Below are 21728 nucleotides of genomic sequence, written 5' to 3'. Positions count from 1 at the left end.
GCATTTTTAAACTGTACTTTGTAATTTTTATCTTATTGGAAATCACATTCCAGACTCTGTAATTTTTATCTTTTTGGAAGTCATACTCCTTTCTTAACAAAGTATATTTCCAAACATGAAAAGACATAGGAAATGCACATGAAGTCCCACAAAAATCTATAAAATCTAGCCACTGTTTCTAAATCATTTCATTGCAACTATCTCTACATTTTATCTAGCCATTATGTAATTGAATTATTTTGGTTTTGGATCTGGTTGACTGAATAGAGAATTTTCTAAGTATAAAGAAACATTAAATATAAATACTATTATTCTTTTATAAAACATTTTGACTATAGTGAAGCTGGACTCATGCTCAAAAGTGTGAAACATTCCGAACACTTAAATAGAATCTTATTCTAAATTCTCTGCTAGTACCTAAAAATTCTGGCAAAAGAAGGGCAAGTCTGAATTATTATCTAATGAGTAGTAGAAAGAAATGGTTAGCTAGTCTAAATGGGAGTAATATCACCTTAAGACATTTTAGCATATGTACTTAAAACATTAGATAAAATATTTACATATAAAATGAATGGATAAAAATAGTATCCACTTTTATTTCTTCACCCAGAATACAAACCATCCCTCTTCAATTTTTCTCAATTTAAACACTAATAGATTAATATGACATTCTCTAAGCAAAGTAATTTTAGTGTTTATGACTTTGCCTGGCACAATCTGAGACTTAATCTTCCTGTGAAACAACTGTGTAATCTCTGAACTAAATAAAGTTAGAGAAGAGCTGTTTCTCAAAAATATTGTGAGAACAGCTACAGAGAATAACAATTAATGGTGTAAATGAAGTACAGTAAGTCCTTAATGTGTCAATAGGTCCCTGAAACTTTAGTGAAACGATTTATAATAAAATTAATTTCACCAGAGGCTAATTGATATAAACAAGAGTTAAGTTCCTGCAGCATCTTATCATTATAACAAAACAATATTGAGTGAAATGACATAATTTGAGAATCTGTTGTAGTGGTATGTTACATTACAATTTTCTTTTTCTCAATAAGAAAAAGATGAGAATTCTGATGGAAGCAACCTAAGTGTCCACTGATTGATGAGTAGATAAAGATACATATAATGGAATATTATTCAGCCATAAAAAGAAAAATATCTTGCCATTTGAGACACAGATGGACTTTGAAGGCATAATGCTAAGTGAAATAAGTCAGACAGAAAAATACAAATACCATATAGTCTCACTTATACATAGACTGTAAATAATAATAATAACTCATAGATACAGACAACAGATTTGGTTGCCAGAGGGGGTAGTGGTGGTGGGGAAGATAAAAAGGTACAAAACTTCCAGGTATAAAATAAGTAAGTCCTGGGAATGCAATGCACAACATAGTGATTACAGTTAATAATACTGTACCATATATTTGAAAGTTGCTAAAAGAGTAGATTTTAAAGGTTTTCATCACAAGAAAAGATAATTGTAACTGTGTGCTGATGAGGTTAACTAGATTTACTGTGACTGTTTCATAATACATACAAATATCTCATTATTGTGTTGTGTACCTGAAACTAATGTAATGTTATATGTTAATTATATCTCAACAAAAAAGATGAAAATTCTTGCTGAAAACAATGTCTTTGCAGATGTCATACAATTAAAATGTTAAAATCTTGCTGAAAACAATGTCTTTGCAGATGTCATACAATTAAAAAAAAAACCATTCAAAGATGTGTGATATATAAGATTTTTCTCAGGAATTTGCTAATTAGAAGTATGTGGAGTTGCTTATTAAATGTCTTTTCTGGCTCTTAATCTCACCAGTTTCCCATGCTCACTCATTTGTCCATTAGGATTTGTCCTCTTGGATTTGTCCATTAGGACATCTTTATCATACAGTGTCACTGCAAAATTCTGCTTTGGAACAACTCTGAACTCCACATTTTCAACTGGTGGGCATGATATTCTAACTATTAGAGACAGTTGTTATACCATTCCCAATTTATGAGTTAGGACATGAGTCCACATTGTCCAAACAAAGTAAAGGCAAGATACTGAATGTCAAAAACTACGAAGAGTATGCCACATTCAGAAAAATAATGATGTGTACATACTCATTATTAAATATATTTCTTTGATCTGATGATTTATTTAATAGTTCATTTTTAACATAATGAAGCCATACTTACCACAGTTATTCATGTTTTGAATTTCCATCAATCTACTGATGACTGAAGACAGGATCAATACACTAGACATTTATGTGAAGGGCTTTCCCTACCTTTAGTTTCCTTACAGCATCCCTCACAACTTCTGTTCCTTTGGGCTGCTCCACTTCCGTACTGCCAAGAAACTGAAAATGGTCATTTGTGAGACACAATGTAGGCTTTACTACATCATATATCATTATATCATTTTGAAGTATAACACCACATAACAGAATGATGTTGGTAATACAAATCTGAATCCTAATTAAATACAGGTTATTAATTTATATTATTTTAGGTTATATAAAAATGTCCACATATATTCAATCGCATACAATTATTAATCAAAGATTTTTTAAAAACACATTTTCCTAAATATTTTACTTGCAAATTTTTACTGGAAAGAAAACTCTAACTGAAAAGAAAAAACGTTTTATCATTGGGCTCAAAAGAATAAAGTTGACCTCAAATTTTAATATTTAAAACATATTTAAAATTTTTTAAATGTTATCTGTAAATTTAAAGCATATAAATGCTTTTGCTACTTTACTTAAATTTCAATGGTATATTTAAGATATTAATATGGTTTAATATACTTTATAACCAACATTTTTCTGTTTTCCAATTATAACACTCATTAGCACATAAAACTTTAAAAGATAAACTTTAAAAAATATCCAATACATACCATCCACCAAAGCTGTAAGCTAAGCTACATTAAAAATAAAACATACATGACCTATAATTTTTACTAATTTTTCAAATATCCCTGAAGGTTTTTAGTTAAAATGTGACCTATCCTCCACCAAAAAATAAAAAATAAAAAAATAACAAATAAATCATAATAATTAACATATTGTAGTAAAATCTCTATCCTGGAGAGACATTCCTCCTAAACAGAAGTCCAATATCGTAAAATGTTCAAGACGAATTAGAGTTGAAATATGAGTATTTTATTCCATAAAATTATTTCTATACAAATAGAAAATTATTAAATTCATTAAGTGTATTTAATTTTCCAAAGACTTTTGTCACATACTACTAATTATCCCAAAATGAGTCATAATTAATTAATCACCTTTTATATTTATAGATATGTGTGTGTACACTTTACACCAAATGATTAAATACAGTTTTTTTTCTGTATTAGCTCATAGAATGGAAGAGAACAACAACAAAAAAAACCAGTAATGTCATGGTATCTTTTCAAATCGCATTTTATTCCTTTCATTCTTGAAAAAAAATAACAATAAAAATGAAAGAAATTAGAGTCTTGCTTTTCAAAATAAGCTCTCTGTATTAACTGCATGAGAACTTACACAAGGAGCAGGTTAAATTATAATAATGCAGACTCCATGGTCAAATAAATCAGCATCTTTAAGGGTAGGGCTAGAAAATCTATTTCTAAAAGCATCACAGGTGATTCTTTGTACTAAAGTCTAAGGAACAGAGTTAGAAAATAGTAACAGATCAAGAAGATAGTGGAAGGAAGATACAAAAGATGAGCTGAAAATACAGGAGGTTACTGATGATCTCTGTTCTGATGAGCTCATGATGGAGAGAAAATGAAGCTCAGAAGCATTAACGCCAAAAAAAAAAAAAAAAAAGAAAAAAGTTTTACTTCTCAGATTCTATAAGCTACAATAGTTCTTTTTCCTAATATGTTCAAACTATATCAAATCGCTCGCTGCTACTAGGGCCTAGATACAATATCATAGGCACTTGGTTTGCTCAGTATGACTCAAGTTGGTTGACTAGGCCTGCAAAAAGACCCAAATCAATAGAGAAATTCTTAGCTTAAGAGGAATTGAAAACCTGAAGCTAAAATGTGGGAGATAGCCAAATCTATTCTGACACCAATAGAACCGTCACATTTCTTCTGTTTCAGATCCATGTATTCAATCTTGACTGCTCTATGATAGAATCACATAGGAGTTTCAAACTTAGACCAGTGCCTAGGAGTCTGATTTAATTGGTCTGGGGCAATGCCAGGGCATCTGTGTATTTTCAAGCTCCAAAGGTGATCTTAAATGTGCCACCAGGTTTGAAAAGCACTGTTTTAGATCATAAAGGATAAAGAGTTCAAGTGACAAAAGAGGGGTTAACACAATTGGAACTATTCAGTTCTGAGTAAATCCATGGGGTAAATTCCCATCCTCAGCATCTTTGAATTTATCATTGAGAGATTCCACATGAGTGGGTGGTCTAGCGCTGACAGGAACAGGGAGGCAAAGGTAGGCTCTTTATTAGTAAGTGATTCTTGAACTAGAAGAAGGAAGTGTCTGATATGTCAATAACAGACTGTAAGAGTTACTGGAAATATTTATGGGAAGAATAGTCATACTTTGGCAGAAATGTCATGAGTCGTAAGTATTATATGTAAATAGGACCATATGGGAATATTATGGAAAAACTCCAAGAACATTCTAAATGAATCAACCTCTTGCTGTGCTCCAGGAACCTTTTAATATATTTCTTTCGCATTGGCTTTAATTAAACCATCTGAGTAATAAAACACAGAGAGAAGCCTTGAATAATGGTGGGAATGAATCTGTATATATAACTAATAAGGAACTTGCCACTTAACTCAATTTTTCTATGTAACGTTAGATGACCTAAATGGAAATAGTTTTCAAACAAACAAGTAGATTATTCTTTATAATATTTCCTGAATTTTTAATAAAAGTCATCATGATTCTTAGATTAAATAAATCATATTTACATGCTTTCCATATGTCTACATAAAATATTTATAAAACTCTTAAATATGATGCAGCATGCGAGAATAAATTCCAGGCTTAGAATATGAAGAGGTCAGAAAAGTCACTTAATCTCTGCTTTATTCGACTCTTGAAAAGTAAGAATAATACTTCTCTTTTCTCATTACAAAATTGTTCTGAAGGTCAATTACAATGAAATGAAATAAAAAAACCCTCTGTAAAATGCAAAGTGTTTTATAAGTATGAGGGATTGCCATTCCTTTATTTAATGATTAGGGAAGACACTAGAATTTTGTGGGTACTGTTGGTGCCTACTCAGCTCTCCTTGGATCCATTTTACTAGCGCTGAGGCCCATCCACTAGCTTCCGCATGCTTTGCTGGTAATGGCTCACACTCAGGACCTTCAGAGGACTCTCCCTGGGCAATGAGGTCATGTTGCCATCACTAAAAGCTGGAAGCACCTGGGAGTTTTTGTTTCTCCCACATTCTTTAGCCAATGGCTGGTGTGGAAATACAAAGACCTGGTCCCTTTGCTTGGAGCTGGGGTAAACTCTAAGGTGTAATGTTAGCTTCCTTAGGAATCAGGCTGAGGCTGGGGCTCCACCTGACACTGTACTGTTGATTTCTATCCTTTGTCTGTCCTGATTTCCCATGCTCTTACTGGTTGGTGAGTGACTGATTATACAAATATCTGTACTAGGAATATTACTCAGCAATAAAAATGAATGAATTCTTGATACATACAACAACTCGGTGGATCTCAAGAGAATTAAGTTGAATGAAAAAAAGTGAATCTCAAAATGTTTCTGTTCTGTTGGGTATTTACATTTTATTTTTTATATTCTCTAAGAAAATGGAACATTGGTATAATTAACATTTTAAACTAAGTAAAAATAATTGCCTTTATATTTTAGTAACTTTAATGTCTTAGCTCCTCTATGTGGCAGAAAAAAAATAATGATGAGAAGAGAGTATCATATATCAGACTGTTTTTGATTTATACATGTAGATTCATTCAGTGTTATTCTTCAGTGTGGCAAAGAGCAAACGAAAAAGTTATGTTTTCTGTGGCAAGTGGTAACAGTTGGTGCCATTTTTTATTACTTTAAGTAGTCAAAATGTTATCAATTATTTTTCTTCATAGACCGAAAACGATGACACTCAATTCAGCACATATTTTTTCTTGTCTAATGATCAGGCATTAGGCTTTCCCTAAGTACAATTGTGCAAAATGCTTTGAAACTCTGCAACAAAATTTTTCAGTTTACTTGTTACCACTAGGGTGATGTGAAATTCACTTGCCCCAGTGGCATGGGGGAGGAAGAGGACAGTGGTGTTGTGTGTTGTCCCTCAGTTCTTCCCCGCCAATGTAGCAAAGAACTATAGGTTGGTGAGATTTAGAAAAAGTAAGTTTTATTAAAAGTACAGTTTAGATGGAGATGGTCCATGCTAAGGTAGGCTGCAGCCCTGTGGAATTTGGGAGGTAAAGAGATAAGACAGAGTATGCCTCAAGTAAGGAGCAGGTTTTCAGCAAAGAGAGCTGTAACAAGGCAGAAGTGGGAAGGTCTGCTTATATTTGGGACCTGATAAGTGGTTCCAAAGGGATTCCTAGGTGATTGGCTCATGAAGTATTAGGATGCAGTCATCTGTGGCCAGATTAAATAAGCCATAGCTTATGGCCATCCAGTCCTACCAATAGGGTGTTCTTTGGATGGTCTCTAGGCTGTGTCCCTGCTTGTTCCCCTGTCGCTCATGTCTGACTGGCTACCTAACATTATGAATAAATATTTGTACTTTAATAGTAATGTATGTTCCCTATAGGAAATTTTAAAACTACATAAAAGTGTATCAATAAAAATAAACATTGACTTTTATCTCACGACCAAGAGGTAAATATCATTGAAAATATTGTTTGCTATCTTTCAAATTCATGTTACAAAAAAAGTAAGAATTAGGCAAACTTCTGAAAACAAAGAAAATTACTCTTTAATTATTGTATATGATTGATTTATTGGATGTTATTGTGTGTATACATATGTGTATATATATTTTTAATTTTGACTACTAGTTGAGTTATAAAAAGGGTTAAGATTAAAACACTGAATATGACTCCTAAGCAATATGGACAAGAATGATAAAAAGCACAAAAGGGACATTTAGAATATGTTAGACTACGAAAAGTAAGATGATAACAATTTAAAAATATTTTGTGTATTATTAGTCTACGTATTAAAAGGTCTGACAACATGGCAAATATTTTCCACAGGTTATACAAACTACAAAATATCTTTTAAAAATCTTCTATATTGTCTATGGCCATGCTACCCTAAACAAGCCCAATCCTGTCTCATCTCTGAAGCTAAGGACGGTTGGATCTGGTTAGTACTTGGATGAGATACCACCTAGGAAGACCATGCGCTGTAGGTGTAAAAAATAAAAAATAAGGGATTGTAAGCTGACGAGGTCTTTGCAATCTGTGAGTCAACCAAGGGTCGCCTCGCCTAAAAGTAAAATAAACAAACAAACAAACAAACAAACAAATAAATAAATAAATAAAATTGAAAAAAAATCTTCTATAAAGACATGGACAATTATAGAGCAAATTTCTGATACTACAAAAAGCTAATTATATAGTCATACAAATATTCCAACATATGCATCTCTCCACTCAATGCAATTGAAAACATAGCAGATATACCCACAGTAGGTATATAAGAGGCTGCAGTCTGTTGAAATGAAAAACATAAAAATGTCATCCAACTCATTATTCTATACAAAATACTTAGAGACTTTTTAACTAAAATTCTATTAAGATATTTCATTTTTGGCTTAATATTTTCCACAATTCCCATAATTTTTTTCAATTAATTAAAATAATACCAACTTTTAAAAACAAATCTCAAGTGATGTCTGTATTCATTTATTTTATTTCTTTCATTGTAGTAAATAATGTCTACAATAAGCATTTTGCAAAAAAAATGAGTGAAAGTTTGAAGATTCCACCTTCATTTTCGCATATTATTTGAAATTGACTTTTTTTCACTTTTAAGTCAAGTTTGTTTTATGACTTGCTTCTTTGCCAGTAGAGAGCAGTGTTGGACATCATATGGGCATTTATATTATTTACTTTGTTTGCTTCCTCAAATGCTTTTAGAATCACTCTCTGAATAATGCAGAATGTTATTTTTTAATGCCAGATTAATAATCACTAAAATAATTAACTAAAGAGTTACTAAGCCTAAATGCTATGAAGTTTGACACTATTTAACATATGAAGCTAACTTATAACAGAAATAAATGAAATGTTTTATTTATATCAAATTCAAAATATTGCAATTTATGTACATGTTTGCTATATAATTATTTTAAAATATTAAGGGAAAATAATTTCTACTTTTTACAACATAAAAGCTTTAACTAACATCAAGGTTAAATAACTATTGGTAGCATAATGACCACTAGATATTTTAATTATAGAAAAATAAATAAAATATAAATTTAAAAATATGTAAATAAAAAGATATGTCCCTATCTTTGTAACCAAGGCTGCAGAGCCTTAAACAGGATAGGGTTAATTTTCTTGGCATTAATTTGACTGCATATGTTTAAAAAAGTATTTAAACCTTCTAGCTACTCAACTGCACCCAATAGATAAGCCATATAAGAGTAAGCCAATTTAATTTTATAGTCTTTATTTGGCTGACTTGTGATACCACAGTGCCAAGCAATACAGGAAAAATCATTTTTAAAAAGCACATTGTAACAGTCAATTGCTAAAGAAGGGTCAAAATCAATCAAATTTAAACCTATTACTTAATTGTCAAAACCATAATCTTGAAAAAAAAAAGTAGATCCATCAAAAATAAAATTTGTACTTTAAATTTTAAAATAAATACTCTAAAAGTTATCCTTTAAAGGAGGGCCAGGAAATTTTGATAAAGATTTATAATAAAAAAATCTTGGGCTCAGTATTAAGAATTCTACATTTTATATTTGATTTGGTATTTAGGTTTCTCATTTTATTATAGTAATTTTGTATTAAATTACATCTGTTCTTATTTTCCATGGATATGGAGTATATTATTTTAATAAGCTCTCACTTTTAAAATAAGACTTTTAAAGTTTAAGCCAAAACAAACCTACTTACTATAAACAAGAAACTGTGCTCATTGCCCACTGTGCAAGGTCTCTCAAATAGAGCTTTGACTCACACAGTCACAATAAAAGGCAGCAAGTTCTTGTCCTTATCCCAGGGGCTCCTCACACAGTCAAACTTTCTTCACATCTTAGGAATGAGACAGGTGGAATGAAAGACAGGGCATTCATTCGCGTTATTATAAATAGAAGTATTACAAAAATAAACAAACTTCAACTTATACAGAAAACCAGCATGGGCTTTGGAGCTAGACAGGCTTCACAATCCATTTTCTCATGGAGAACCACAAGACTGTGGACTGTGGAGACATTCTCATTCTAACCCCGTTATTTTATAGATCTGAGGACCAGGAAGGTGAAGTGACTTCTCAAGGTCACAAAGCTTCTTAGTAGCAGAGGTAGGGCTGGGAATTCAGTCCTCCTAATTTTCTGATACATATTCTTTACTTTTGCTACCTTAAATAAAGCAGAAATAGAATGAAAGATAATATAGTGTACTGGATATATAATACTTATTTATGCCATATGCATTTGGCTAATTAAGATTTATGTTGTACATTTTCTCTACTATGAGATATGCCTAAAATCTAAGGGATTGGCTTTACAGTTAGGTAACCTGAATTTCCAAATACCATTTGTTTACTGAACCTCTCAAAGCCTCAGTTTCCTCATTCATAAAATGGAGATAAGCTCAGAGTGTTTTTGTGAGAATCAAATGAGAAAATCTAAGCAGCGACTGGCACAGAGTAAATATCCCTGAATTCATGCTAGAAATTATAATAAAATAACAGTCACAACAATGAAATAAAAAGAGCTAACCCACTTGCAATAGACTGTGAAGCAAACAAGAAAAAAATCTGTCTTAAACTACTATTATTTGAATTTTGGCTCGAGGCAGCTAGAATCCTTACCAAGACACATGCAGGTGTACTTTTTTCTAAACATTTTATTGGCACTTTAAAACATATATTCTTCTTAATTCTCACTGCAATTTAATCAAAACTTGAGACAAGTGAGATTTTTAAAATATCTATACACAATATGCCTATTTGTGGATACCTCATCAATAAGTATTTATATTGTTTTTCGGAAAGGCCAAGTACTATTTTTTGATAAATATATTCCTAGGTGCTTTATAGTTTTGGTAAATAAGATGTTCTTATTCTATATAACAAGTTATTGCTCTAGAGAAAATATTTACTCTATATTACCTTAATGAGAGAATATTTACCATATTCTCTTATTAAGTCTAGTAGTTTTTGTGTTTTCTTTTTTTTAACTTTGAGTCTACTGGATTATAATTATCAAAAGTGAAATACATTTTCTTTTTTTTTAATTCTGTGACCAATTGTTTCATTTTTCTTTGCTTACTGTATTAGTTACAAAATAATGATGAATAATAGAGATAATAAGTATCCATATCTTATTCTTAATTTTTAATGGAACTTAAGCTTTTGGCAATGCAATATACTGCTATTGTTCTAATTCAGGTTTAAACTTTGACAAAGTGATTGTCTCAAATCTGCTTGTGTTCCTGAACTCTGTCCAAAAAGAATATATTTATCTGAAGAAGTCCCTAATATATCAAGAACCCTCTTATCTCCCCTTATCTCTTTTTTCTCCCTTATGAAGAGAACATTATTTAAAAGCTCTGGTGTCTTCCTAATTCAGGTATAGCATTCCTAGTAGTTCTCTTCTGAGACACTGTATTATTAATTATTATCATCATAATAATCAATAACTATCATTATTATCTCCATATTTGTGCATCATCTGTGTCAGGTATTATTCTAGACAAGGGATACAGCAGTGAACAAAACAGACCCAAATCTCTGACCTATTAATGCATTTATAGGCTACACCTTATCTTCAATGACCAGAGAGGGTGCCTGTTTTTTTTTCTAATAGGTTATTTCATTCCACTCCACCTAGAGACTCATTATTTGAGTACAATTTAGATAGACTGTAACAACAAAAAAAGCTTCCAAATAAACAATAATTCCCATAGTGGAGTTTTCTGGCTGTAAGTGATCATTATTTGTTTGAAATCATAAGCCATTTTGGAGAAGATTGCATCTTTAGCTGCGAGCTGAACTTCTCCTTCACACTTGAATATCAGTGTGAATAATCACATTAAGAGACTTTACTACTCAAATTGCTCTCCTCATTTCTTTAGAAAGGGAGAAAAATCTACTTTTCAGATCTCGCTAGGCTGTGCATAGATTTTCTGAGTGAAAAATGAGTATGAATGAAACTTATTTATTTCTTTAACAGACTTTCTGTCAATGATTAATATGGCCTGATAATTCTGTGAAGTATTGCAGCATGCAGAACTTTCATTAGTGGGCTATGACGGTGCAAGCAAAGAAGACTGGATTCGATCCCTGGGGTTTTATCTCCTAGATTTAAAGATTCAAACACAGACAAGGAAAGTCAAAGAAAACAAAAATCAAAAATCAAAAAACAAAAACCTGAGATCTGGAACAAACCGAGACAAGCGTATGTCAGTAACTATGAATGTGCTGTTCTATCCATTTCCATCAGGTGCCCCCAGAGGCACAAGTGAGAGGAGGCTCTGCTCCAGAGCAGGCCTTCTTTTATTCAACAGCTGTTTACTGAAAGTCTACTATGTGCTAGGCACTGTTCCACATATTTGGGTACAGTGATGAAAAGAAAAGTCAAAGATCTCTCTGGAAGCAGCTTGGTGCAACCATGCCAAAGGTAGAGTCACATGAACATAGGGCTTGAATTCGGGCTCTGGTGAAACTTAACACCTCTGAGTACCAGTTTCTTCTTTTATAAAATGTAGATAAATATTCCTATACTTATAAGTGGGTTATGAGCAAAAGTTGTGTGGGTAGAGTGTTTGACAAATAGTAGGCATTCAATAAACATTTACTTTTATTCAAAAAATGCTCCTAAACGATGTTTAGTTTTGATTATTTGGTTCTAGATCCTGGAGTAATGTTAGAAAAGCAGGGTTTGTGACTGATTATTTTCAACAAGGGTCAGGGCTTTTTTTTTTTTTTTCTTTCTGTCTTATTTTATAGATTCAGCATAATTCTATTAATAGGGCTTAAATAATTCTACTGGGAAGCTGGTGACTCTCTGGCTAATTAAGTGACAGATGGGGAAATACAGAAGCATCAAGCATCCGGTAGTGGCAAGGTCCCGGCAATTCCTACAGTGGAGCAGAGCAAGGAGTGAATCACTGTGTTTTTGCATAATCAATCAAGTCTGTCTACATTAAGGAGTCTGCCTTGCAATCAGATGCTGAAGTGAGCACATATGCTGTTTTATTTCATAGCTAATAGCCTAACTCTCCTTTCTCCGTTAGTAAAAGTAAGCAACTATTCTGCTTCCGTTATCACAACTCTTCTTCATGCTCTTGTTACAATTAGGGCAATCTCGTATATACTTCTAACTTCAGTTTAACAATTTATATTTTAAAGTCCATGCTTTTTTTCTTTTTAAAGACAACTTTATTTATTTTTTTCAATACTTGAAGACATTTATCACTAATTAGCACCACTTTGTCTTCACCATAATTCTTAACTGGTTTTGTTTGAACCCTACTATATGCTGATTTTATTTGATTTTCCTTGGCCTTTAAAAAAATCAATCCTCACATATTCCTGGATAGCTTTTGAGAGTATTTTTCAGCTGCCCTTTGAAAATTCTAATCCTGGTATTAACATTAACCTGTATGTTTTTACTAGACTATGTCAAAAATTTAATAACCAGATTATTATGATTCTAAATTATATAAAAACTTCCCTTTACATATACAGAATTATATTACAGTACATTCCTTTTCTAAAAAATAATTATATACATTTCCATTTCCCATGATATATTTAATATCTCAAATACTTAAATTTGTTATTTTCAGAATGTAGAGCTGGTATTTGAGATGAACTCTTACCGTACATACCTGTCATTATTAATATGACTAAAGTTTACAGTAAGCTACTTATTTTTTAACCTAGTTTTAATTTAAGCATTTTGTGATTTGCTATTTCAATTCCTTGCCCATCAGGCTTAATATAAAGTGCATATACTGACTCAATCCTGAGATTAATTTGTTTTCATTTAAAAGCGATAAATGGCATTAAAATGAACAAATAAGTGAAGTATGGGCAAGGACATGATAGCTTTGGAATCATGAGACTTATCTGCTTTCATTTCAGGGCTAATCTAGCATAAATATTGAAATCACAGTATGTCCACAGAAATTATGGATGCTGCTATAGGTAAAAATTAGGAAACAAATGGCATTCTGTCTTTGCTCCAAAAATGTACATTCTGTTATTGAATATCCAAGTTGAAACATTCATACAAACCCAGGGAGCCTCACTCTATAAAGCCCCAATATACTCCATAATGAAATTTTATCAGAGACTCTCAGAGTTACTGTCATTTTAACATGATTAATTTTTTATCTGAAGGTCAGATAGCATTTCATATAGCAGTCAGCTTGGTGAAGGGCCTTTTTTAAGTCTTTGATGACATCTCATTGGAACTGGAGGGGCCTCAGTCACTAGAATCCCATCTGCCAAGCTATGTCTGTGGAAATCCTGCCAGCAGCCCTGCAGGAAGGAATGCAAAGTGGGTGAATGATAAGGAAAAAATGACAGGTGAAGGGCAAGTAACTTTTTCTGACTCTCTCAACAATCTTGCTAGCCGCTCCTCAGAGTACTTTGACTTCCTGCTGTAAAAATACTTCCTGGGAGAAGGAATAAGTTTAGGTAGTGGTTGGTTCTTCTCTACTTTGACTGAATTTTTGGTTTGTTATTGGGATAGCAAATTTACCAACTTCCTGTACACACGATGTATAAAATACAAATCCTCATGTAAACGCTGAAGTCAAGGGTTTTATTTTTGTTAATCCTTATTGTCATCAAAGATTGGCTATTTATTGAATGAGGAGGTCAAACTTTATTTTGCATAGTTATATAGTGCTTCAGAAGAATCTATGAACTCATGGAGATTAAGATTTGAATACTGGCTCTGCTGTTACTAAGTTGTTTTTTTTGTCAATCTACTATATATCCCAAATCCACTACTCTTTATAAAAAGTGGTAGTGATACTTCTATTTAGATATTCTGAAGATTGCTTGAGATAATAAGACAATACAGGTTAGTACTTGGTATTTAATAAATTAGTATTTAATAGATGTGTCTCTCTTAATCAAGTGGGAGAACTAAAACTATATTATAATAAAAGCCAAGGAGTCTCCTTGAAATAAATCGTTCCATAGTATATGATCCAGATGTTATAGAAAACAACTATAATCAATCAGTTCTGTTTTTTATCTGAAATTATATAAATGCAAGTGAAAAGGAAAGAGTGTCACAATAGTTCCTCAATGATTTCAATGTCCCATTACAACTGCAGGAATTTTGTTAAGTAGAAATCTGAAATTAAAAAAGGCTATGAAATATATATGTATATTAGCAAATATATCCATGACACTGTAGTTTACAAAAAGACAAAAGACAAAAGGAAAGAAGTGAATAAATAGGGTATTATTTATCAATTTTAGAGATTAAAATTTGTAGGAAACATTGCACTAAAACTTTATTAGGTGCTAAGTATGTTGCATTTGATAATTTCCAGAAACTTCTTTTCTAAATTTAATAAAGTAAATAATTAGATAAGTTACTATAATCATAGCTGCAGTTACAGTAAGCGGTCTAAGTGTACTATGTAGGTGTGTGGTGATATCATCAATGAGGTTGTGCAGCTGGTCAACCACATGGTACAAGTTAGTCTGAGGTAATCAGAGAAGCACACTGGTTCAGTCACTATAAACCGGTTAGAGTCTGAAATTTGCCCTGTTAAATAATCCAGTTTATGAAGGTCAAGGCATAGCATTCAGGAAATATGTAAATGATCTCAATGTCTCTAATTTATATGTCCCAAGTTTAATATATCGATAGATAGACGTATCGATTTGGGGACAAAGTATTTAACCTATTGGTTATAATTTTCTGTATGAATAGAATTGTACACCGATAAGTCCAGTGGTAGCTTAGAATAGCACATCTGCACTTAATAGGTGACTCAGTCATAGGCCTTATCCAAAGATTTGGCATGCTGTGTCTATTTGCTTGAGAAGATTTATTCACAGGGAGATCACTACCTCACAAGAGCATGTGTTCTTATAATGACCATTCTGTATATTATAGTATTCTTCCTTGTATGTAATTATTTTGGGTAAAATGACAATAAAACAGAAGCAAAAGTACTGAAGGAATGAAGGAGTGACCTGGGGATGTAGATGACTTCAATTAGGAGAGGGAGAGTGGCACAGTTTGATAACACAAGACTCAAGGCTTGGGGATTTTAAGGAGAAAGGACAGTAAATTCACCTGCCAGGCCAGGTGTTCTGGGGTGAGTTGTACAGAGGAAATATACACCACTTGTGAAAAACGTTCGAGGGTAGGAAAGGCAACAGAAGATTAAGTGTCCTCAGAAGACAGCCAGTTTTCTTTGGAGCGAGAAGCAAAGTTCAGAGGAGAGGTGGAGGATAAAGGGGGTTTTGCTGATGACTGATCTTGAATTCCCAGAAACCCAAACCCAGGCATAGTTCCTTCTATGGAACTGTATATATATACATATTCCACTATGTAGTAAAATGATTTAAAATGGTTTACAAGGAGTCATAAAATATGTATGCCAACTGTAATTGAAACATAAAAAAAATAGAAATAAGTAAAGTAACATCAGATCAATAGATCAGCAGTTCAATGACCCTTTTCTAGAATTATTTCTTTTTGTAGTGAGTTTGGGATTCTAAACTGATTTATAAGTTAACATCCATAGTTTAACTTCAAGATGTCAAATTCCTATTTGCCTAAGTTATATTCTCTTCATTTTCTCTTTTAATAAATATAAATTCTGCTTACAAAAAAATTCATAAATAGAAGATAAAATTAGAAAAATGAAGCACAAGAAAAATAAAGCCAGAATATAGAGTAGAAATAGGTTTGTAGTCAAAAGCCATGTAATCCTATAAATTTTGCTAGAGATAAATCATAAACTAGGCTACAAGTTCTTCAGCAGCAGCATAAAGAAATAATCAGTTGACTGAATGATTCACTGTTGACAAGGTAAAATAAACGTGTTTCATATATATGATGGGACTTTGATATACAACAGGATTAATATGTGATTTCACTGGCAGAGGTGTTTGATAGTTCATTAAATTTCAAATAGCCCACTAGATTTTTTTTCTTTTACAATAACTATGAATATGAAAATCAGCTTCACAGTTATTATCTTCATTTCAACCCATCATCTTCTTTGCTATTTTCAAGTCCTTTGGATAAATATCTATCACTTTCGATCAAAATGGGATAAAACATTAACTACTTTTGACTTTTCAGTCTGTCCTACACGGTTATCTATCTAAATAACTTTCTTTATAATTGTTATATCAACATTTAATTTATTAAACCAGGAAATAATTCTTGGGTGTGAAATGCACTTTGAGGCCTTGTAGAGTATGTACTATATAGCATATATGTAACTCAAACCCTGCTTTAAAAATGATTCTCCATATAGTTCCCACCTCCAGTAGATCTGCCAAGCTTTTAAAAGCCCCAGTGAACTTCTAGAGTCAAGTTTTGCCAATAGAAAATACATGAACCATGACATCTTGTCAATTTTATTTTTCAGGCAATATGTTCTTTTTGGAGCTATCCTGATCTCACATTGTTAATGTCAGAAGTTAGAAGCCACGATGACATTCCCTTTCACAGTACAGGATAGTGGCGGCTGAATTATTTCTGCTACTTAGCTTTCCTAGGGATCGTTGTTAGCATCATTTGAGATATTCTAGAGTACTAAATCAAAGGTGGTAATTATCAGGGGAAAAATGTGTTGGGCGAATTATGATAAACATTTATAAAGATATGTCAAGGCTTTATTTTATTAAGTATATGTTAACATAAAATTAAATCCAGAGAGTTAGGATACACGTGGGTATAGATTTCTGATAATTTAAACGTATATATATTACTAAACTTTATATTATACATTATTATAAAAAAAAAACCGATGATAGCATTATAAATTCAGGGATTCACAAGGCATTAGTTGGGTAATTGTGCACTCAGTCATTTACAGAAAGGATTCAATGTGTGAATACACAGAATATATTCGGACTAACTTCTTTTGTACCATATGGTTATGAATATACAGAAAGTCCATGGCAGCTGCGTTCATGTCTAGTTATGTTTATAGGAAAAAGAGACTTTTCAAGAAAAGTCTATTAGAACACCCTCTAAAAGCTCCTTCAAGAAGTTATACTCTGCTGACATTTTGAAATACTCAGTGATTAAATGAGCTTCTTGCAGATGGCTAGAAAGTATAGAGAAAGGGACAATTTCTAATATCTATTAGCCTTCTATTATGCGCCACACACAGCGGAAACCATTTTTAATATAATACCTCATTTAAGGGTAACAAATATCAAGAAGTGTTCCATAAATTTTTAAACTGAAGGCAGATAATTTTCACCTTTAGTGAAATATTATCCACTTCTACATAAATTAAAATTATAGACATTACCTTACAGATATAATAAGTAATTTAGCATATTCTTATAGCACTAATAACAAACATGCAATAATATCTTTATTAAAACTGTGTCTAGTTTTAAGAATACATTCTGATAAGTTAGAATATAAGTGTTCTAATATGTACAGATAATCTTCCCTTAAGAATTGCCTTGCCACCCATGGGATAATCATGACAAATTAAATGCCTAATGGAGCACACCACCTTCCATGGCCATCAGATGTAGCTCTCCTCCAGCCCCCTTCTCACTGGAACTGGCCCAATGTACAATCATCCATTCGACCTTAATAGCATTTTTCTCTATTCAAAGCCTCCTCACAATTGCTTCTTACCCTTCCAGGGCTTTCTTAGAATTCTAATAAAGTGTAAGTTAGGCTTTCTATAAAATCAGGGCAAATGAATAACAAATGTACTTTCTGGATAAAATGAAGTTTATAAAATTAAGTTGAGGGATAGAAAATAGGACATATGGCTCCAAAACACCTAGTGCACAAGAGGTAAGGGGGATATGATGAGAGTTCAAGGTTGGGAACTGTGGACTGGGAGAGAAGACAGCTTCCTGGCAGGTATCTTCTGGAAGAAGGCAGTGACAATAGGATACTTGTTCTTCTCTATTCTGTTAATTTCTCAAGAATAAATCACTAGACACTACCCATCAGAAAAGCAAGAGCCTATCAAGCTATGAGACATAGGACCATCCTTTTTCTAACAAATACAAAAAGGTCTTTACCAGGAAGACATCCTCTATTTACATATAAAGACTAAAGGCTTAACGTTCTACTACCTGGTGGCTTGCTATAGTGATTAGAAGCTCAGGCTCTAAAATAATGCTGTCTGAACTTGAGAACTCTGCTGATTGTTAACTATGTTAACATGAACAAGCTATTTAATTTTTCTAAACCTAAATTTTCCTATTTGTAAAATGGGGGCCATAAGAGTAGGTAAGTATGTATAGAATTGTTATAACTGCATTACCAACTGTATAGGGTTGACATGAGGATGAAGACAATATGTGCTTCACAAGTTATAAGCAGTCAACAATGCTAGTAGGATTATTATTACTGCTAATGTATGAGCTGATCAGTCAGCACATACCAATGACCAATCACTAACTCTTACCCAATCTGATTGAAAGTAGCAGGTCAGAAGATATTAATTCATGGATAGGGAAAGACCAAGGTCACCACTGAGGGAGTGTGAAGAAAAAATGGAGTAAAGCAGGGAATTACTAAGACAAGCAACTATATAAATTTACTCCATCAAGTCTTGCTAATCAGAGATGGACATTCAGAAAACCTTGATGGTGATATGTATATGTACTATGCAAGCACATCTAAGAACGGCTTAAGAGAAGTGTTTCCACTGCATTGGAAAGTTACTCCTTATTTTAGCAATTTTATTATGAGACCTTTGTACCCAAAAGGTTTATTGATCCAGGTATCACCAGTACAACGAATTATTCAGATCCTGCAAGTCTTTTATTCTCCTAAAGCCTCACCTTTGGATGGCTTTGATGCTTATTAATGCTGCCACAGCTGGTGTGCAAGAGCAGAGAGAACTGAAACTAAAGCCACCTGATTTTGCTGCTTGTTATTAGCTTCCTATAAAGACAGGTAGGGAGCAAGGTGCATGCAAACTGATTAAATAGACTTTATCTGTGTATTTCATTCGTTTTGCTACTTTGTATCCTCCAATACAAAGAAAACACCCTCATCTTTCCTAGAGCTTCTCAAGTACACTGAAATCAAAATGCAGGTTTCTAGGCTCACTTGAGGCCTACTAAATCAGAATAAGTGGACAGGAAATGTGCATTTTTAAAATGTTCCAGTTTAAGGAACAGCCATTCTAAATAAATCCAAATAAGATTAAATCTGCATATTCAGTGATAATGTTTCTTTGTGCTACAGAGTACTGTGACACCTCTTAATCTGGTCAAGGATATGCATGCCCTACTTACTAAAATGTCTATTTGTAAGGACAGTGCAGAAAGGAAGTGTACAGGTTTTTAAGAAAAAGAATGGGGTAATAGGGTACCAAGTAGCAGCATTCCCATGGATTAAGAGTCCACCACTCTCAAAAGGAGCTTTCTCTTTTTTATACACTTCTATATAGAAACTTGCTTTAATGTAAAATTTAAAATAAAAGTTGCATAAATTATAATAAAAATATTATCTTTACCTCTTTTAAAAAATGTAAGTGTAGTTAGAAAACATATTCCTCTACTCTTGCATTTTTAAAACTAGTGAAGGCAACTTGGAGAGGAAAAGCATGACATTTCAAATAGGTTAGAACCTGAAAGAACATTATCTGCGTGGAAGACCAGATTTCTCTTTTTATATGACCTTGACAAGTAATTCGAGTACTCTGAGTTTGTATTACTATTTGTAAGATATAATGGTATTAGTTCTGACTACCTCAGTGGAATGTAAAAATATAAACAAAAGTAAGGCAAAGAGACACGGCCATTTGCAAAGGTATAGAGGCCACAACTCTAAATGACGTGCAATTTCATAGTTCACAGGAAATGGCTTTTTGAAGTTTGTGATTACTTTTTAGACATTTAATCATGAGGCAGGATGAGGTACATATGCAATATAATATTGATGATCTTTGCTATTTAGTACATGAAAGGAAATGACTGGCTCATCACTCAGAACAAAAAAAAAAAATGAGTTTTGTGTTTTTTGCAGGTTTTAAGAAATGTTTCTTTGAAAGATATTAGTCAACACAAAATAGCCAGATTTGAAAGTTGGTACTGTTTGTCCTTTGAGTTCTAAGATGCAGTAAATTCAGAGTTCTTATATAAAATGTGCACTTATATGTGTGTATATCTACACGCGTGTAAATTATGTATATGTGTACACACATGCGAATTTAACTTCAATTAATTGTTATTTCAGAAGTCAATTAAAATCCTTGGATAAAAGAGAAAGGAATGTCTCATTTGACACCATATGGTGGAAAGAAGCCATAATGAAATTTTCAAGGCAAATTCTTTCTTCACAGGAAGCCAGCTTTCACCTGATCTGCAAGTGCCTTGTTAATTGAGAAAACATTCTTTGCTTTGATAGTGTTGAAACTTGAAAACAGTAGTTTGTTCACAGCATGAGACAGATTTAAAAACATTTTTTTTTTTGTTTTCCTATTTATAACAGGTTTCTACAGGAATTATTAGAGTTCTTAAAATGTAAGCTGACAGCATTAGTCTTTTAGTTGTTTCGTGTTTACTGAGTGGTCACAAAATACTATGCCCTTTTAATTATCTCTTGGCTTTTAATTATTTCTTGGATATCCCCAACCTAGATATTTCAGAGGATCTAAAATTCAATGTCTAGAACTAAGAGATGAATATGAGGAGTTAAGACCCCTTAGAAAATGAATTTATTTAAAAGAAAAAAGTTTTGTATGCTAGTTTAGACTAACAGCCATAAGAAGGAAGTCATGCAGCATCCTGTTAACCATTACAGAAATTGCTTAGCCTTGGGCCTATTAGACGGTAGGAAAAATAAATAACCAAGATAGCAGAAATAATAACAACATATAATGAGTAAGAGTCACAAGATGTATAGTGTCCACTGCTGCATGCCAAGATAACCTAGTAACATGCATTATTAAGATGGTTTTCAGCCCAAAAAGCAAACCACCAACTAAAACCAAGGGGTCTGGTTTAATGTATGATTTTGATTTAACATGTAGCCTCAGCACTCAAATCAGTTTCTTCACAGCATGCCCTGTAAACCTCAGTCTTTTCCCTTACCAGTCAGTTACACCCTTTGGCAGCCAGAAACAGTGGCCATGCCTTAACTAAGGGTCACTAGGCATGGGTTTCTGTTAAGATAAAGATAATATCTTGGCCTAAATTGTGTTTTAGCTCCTGAGCCCTAAAAGCTAAATGACCTCTGGACACATCCCCAGGAAACTAGACTGAGGGACACATAGCCAACTTTAAGATCTGAAATTATGATTTATTGCCCTTACCTCACTCTTGACCAATCAGCAAGACCCATGACTCCAAACCCCCTACTAGTGATGACTTGTGATTTTGGCTCTATAA

General features: G+C 32.8%; 1 protein-coding gene across 18 annotated transcripts in view; it reads right to left on the bottom strand.

The window, feature by feature from the left end:
• GULP1 (GULP PTB domain containing engulfment adaptor 1) overlaps window positions 1–21728 on the bottom strand; it is a 203932-nt gene that overhangs the window by 41397 nt on the left and 140807 nt on the right. For all 18 annotated transcript variants that reach the window (XM_039844216.1, XM_039844217.1, XM_039844208.1 and 15 more), the window contains one exon: window positions 2286–2357. In XM_039844216.1, coding sequence (XP_039700150.1) covers window positions 2286–2357 — 72 coding nt within the window. The remainder of the gene's footprint in view (window positions 1–2285; window positions 2358–21728) is intronic.

This window comes from Pteropus medius, unplaced genomic scaffold (genome assembly GCF_902729225.1).
Source record: "Pteropus medius unplaced genomic scaffold, Ma_sr-lr_union100, whole genome shotgun sequence".
In the NCBI taxonomy this organism is placed as follows: Eukaryota; Metazoa; Chordata; class Mammalia; order Chiroptera; family Pteropodidae; genus Pteropus; species Pteropus medius.
Note: the sequence above shows the minus strand (reverse complement) of the source record. Positions and strands in the feature narration are given on the sequence as shown.